A 2066-nucleotide genomic window follows, 5' to 3' on the forward strand; every position below is an offset into this window, starting at 1 on the left:
GTTCTGATTTTCTACGTATTCCGCTGCGTCTCCCAGCAGCCCAACCGTGGCCACCCCAAGTGGGACGAATGTTGGCACCCTCCAGCTGCTCTGTGTCCCCACCTGAGTCTGGCACAACAGAGCGGCCTCAAGGGCCAGGCCAGCAGGAAGTGACCCCAAAACCTGTTTCTATTCCCAGACCCCAATAACTACTACCACCGGCGGAACGAAATGACCACCACGGACGACCTGGATTTCAAGCACCACAGCTACAAGGAAATGCGCCAGGTGAGGCCCGACTCCGCCACCGAGCAATGTCTGGGGGCTCATGTGGCTCCTCTTATTTCCCGGAAGTTAGGGTGGTATGTTGGGGTACAGAGCTAAGTGAGCCCCATGGTTTGCAGCCCCATGGCTTGCTTGTGGTTTCAAGGTGGAGAATATCTCCTGGGGAGCCGGGATGCCAGAGCGCGGCTCCCTCCCAGAAGGCGGCCAAGCAGAATTTGAACCCAGGCTCCTCTGAGTCCTGGTTCTGGCTCTCAGGGATCGCCGTGGGCTTGAGGGAAGTAGGTGTGCACAGCGTCTGGGAAAACAATCAAGCGACAAGAGCGGAGAGCAACCTGCACCTTCAACTCACCTGGCCCATGCTCCAGGGGCAGGGTCTGCTTCAGCCTTGTGCGACTGATGGGGAAACTGAGTCACCGAGACTAACACTACCTCTGTTCCCGCTCTCTGACTCTTGATCTTAGTTGCCTGTTAGCGTCACTGCGGGAAATCTGGAAGAATATCTGTATTCGAGCTCCTCCACAGGCCAGTCGAAGAAGAATCTAGAGGAGAAGGGCCTGGGGTCTAATTTGTCAAAGCTCTCCTGGAGATTCTAATGCGCAGCCGGGCTCAGAACACTGACTGAGCTCGGGGTGCTGAGCACTTCAGTGAGAAGCAGTGAGAGTCCCCAGACCAACACAGAAGCCAGGTGGCTCGGGGCCGCTGGCTGCGCACAGGCGCAGAGGGACAGGACGGGCTGCTCCGGACAAGCCGAAGGTCAGCCCTGTGCCGCGTGCTTGTCCAGCGTTCGCCCCCCACCCCGATGGAGACTTTCTGCAAGTGAGCAGCCTTCACTCTTGAAGACTTGGTTTGAAGAGGCAAAGCAGAGAGCTGAACTCACACAGCAAGGCTTCACGTGAACTGGCCCAGGGTCAGGGCTGCTGGTGCTGGGGGCGAACCTGTGAACTGGCCCAGGGTCAGGGCCCCTGGGTCCGCCACCCAGCGCCAGGGTGGAGACTTCTGAAGCCCCAGCGGCAAGGCCGAGCAGAGAGCCCATCGCAGGAGTCAGGTCCCTGGCTTGTCTCCCCGCCATGGAGCCTGAGAGCTGCACACGCGGCTTCCAGACCCCTGTGAGCACAGACTTGGAGGTGGGATGTGCTAAAGAGAGCATCTTGCTGTCTTGCTCTCAGAAACCGGGATAATGTGTTTGGACGCGAGCAGCGTGACTCATCCCGCTGCTCCACATTTCGGGGTATTTATACGCCTGCCCTCTGCTCCGCCTCATGGAACACTTGCGAGTCAGCCCAGCTCTGCTCCCTGGACACCTCAGGACATCTCTCTGGGTTCAGACACTACACCAGGATCAACTCTGTGCCTCCAGGCTGCGGGGCTGGGGCAATTGATGTCAAAAGCAATATATCTGGGTGCGTTTGAAGTGAGCAGTGGCACAGGCAGTCCAGAGCTCTTTAAGTATCTCAACTTCGGGGGGTCCCTCCCCAGGCAGGGAAAAGTGCTGTAGCACTCTCTGGCTGCAGAACTCAGGGCCCCTGCGGGTGACAGCTGGCGACCCTCCCTCCCGCCAGAGCTGTGGGATCCAGGGGGAGGTGGGGCTCTGGATCTCCAGAACCAGTCTTGGACCTCTGGGGGTTGAGCTGATGACCATAGTCCAGGGAGGGGGGCGCGACCATTGTCCAGGGAGGGGGTGCCCTCAGAGGGTACTGGGAGAACAGGCAGAGGGCTCAGGGGAACTCTCCAGGCAGAAGGGAGACCCAGTGTCTGGGTGGGGCTGGGCGCCTGGGCCTGTGGGGGGGTGGGGGGGGGCTGGG

General features: G+C 59.8%; 1 protein-coding gene across 3 annotated transcripts in view; it reads left to right on the plus strand.

The window, feature by feature from the left end:
* Positions 1-2066, plus strand: part of CPXM2 (carboxypeptidase X (M14 family), member 2) — a 77879-nt gene that overhangs the window by 58093 nt on the left and 17720 nt on the right. For all 3 annotated transcript variants that reach the window (XM_012723886.1, XM_012723884.1, XM_012723885.1), the window contains exon 7: positions 179-267. In XM_012723886.1, coding sequence (XP_012579340.1) covers positions 179-267 — 89 coding nt within the window. The remainder of the gene's footprint in view (positions 1-178; positions 268-2066) is intronic.

The sequence above is a fragment of the Condylura cristata genome, unplaced genomic scaffold (assembly GCF_000260355.1).
Source record: "Condylura cristata isolate star-nosed mole 26May11 unplaced genomic scaffold, ConCri1.0 scaffold00011, whole genome shotgun sequence".
Classification (NCBI taxonomy): Eukaryota; Metazoa; Chordata; class Mammalia; order Eulipotyphla; family Talpidae; genus Condylura; species Condylura cristata.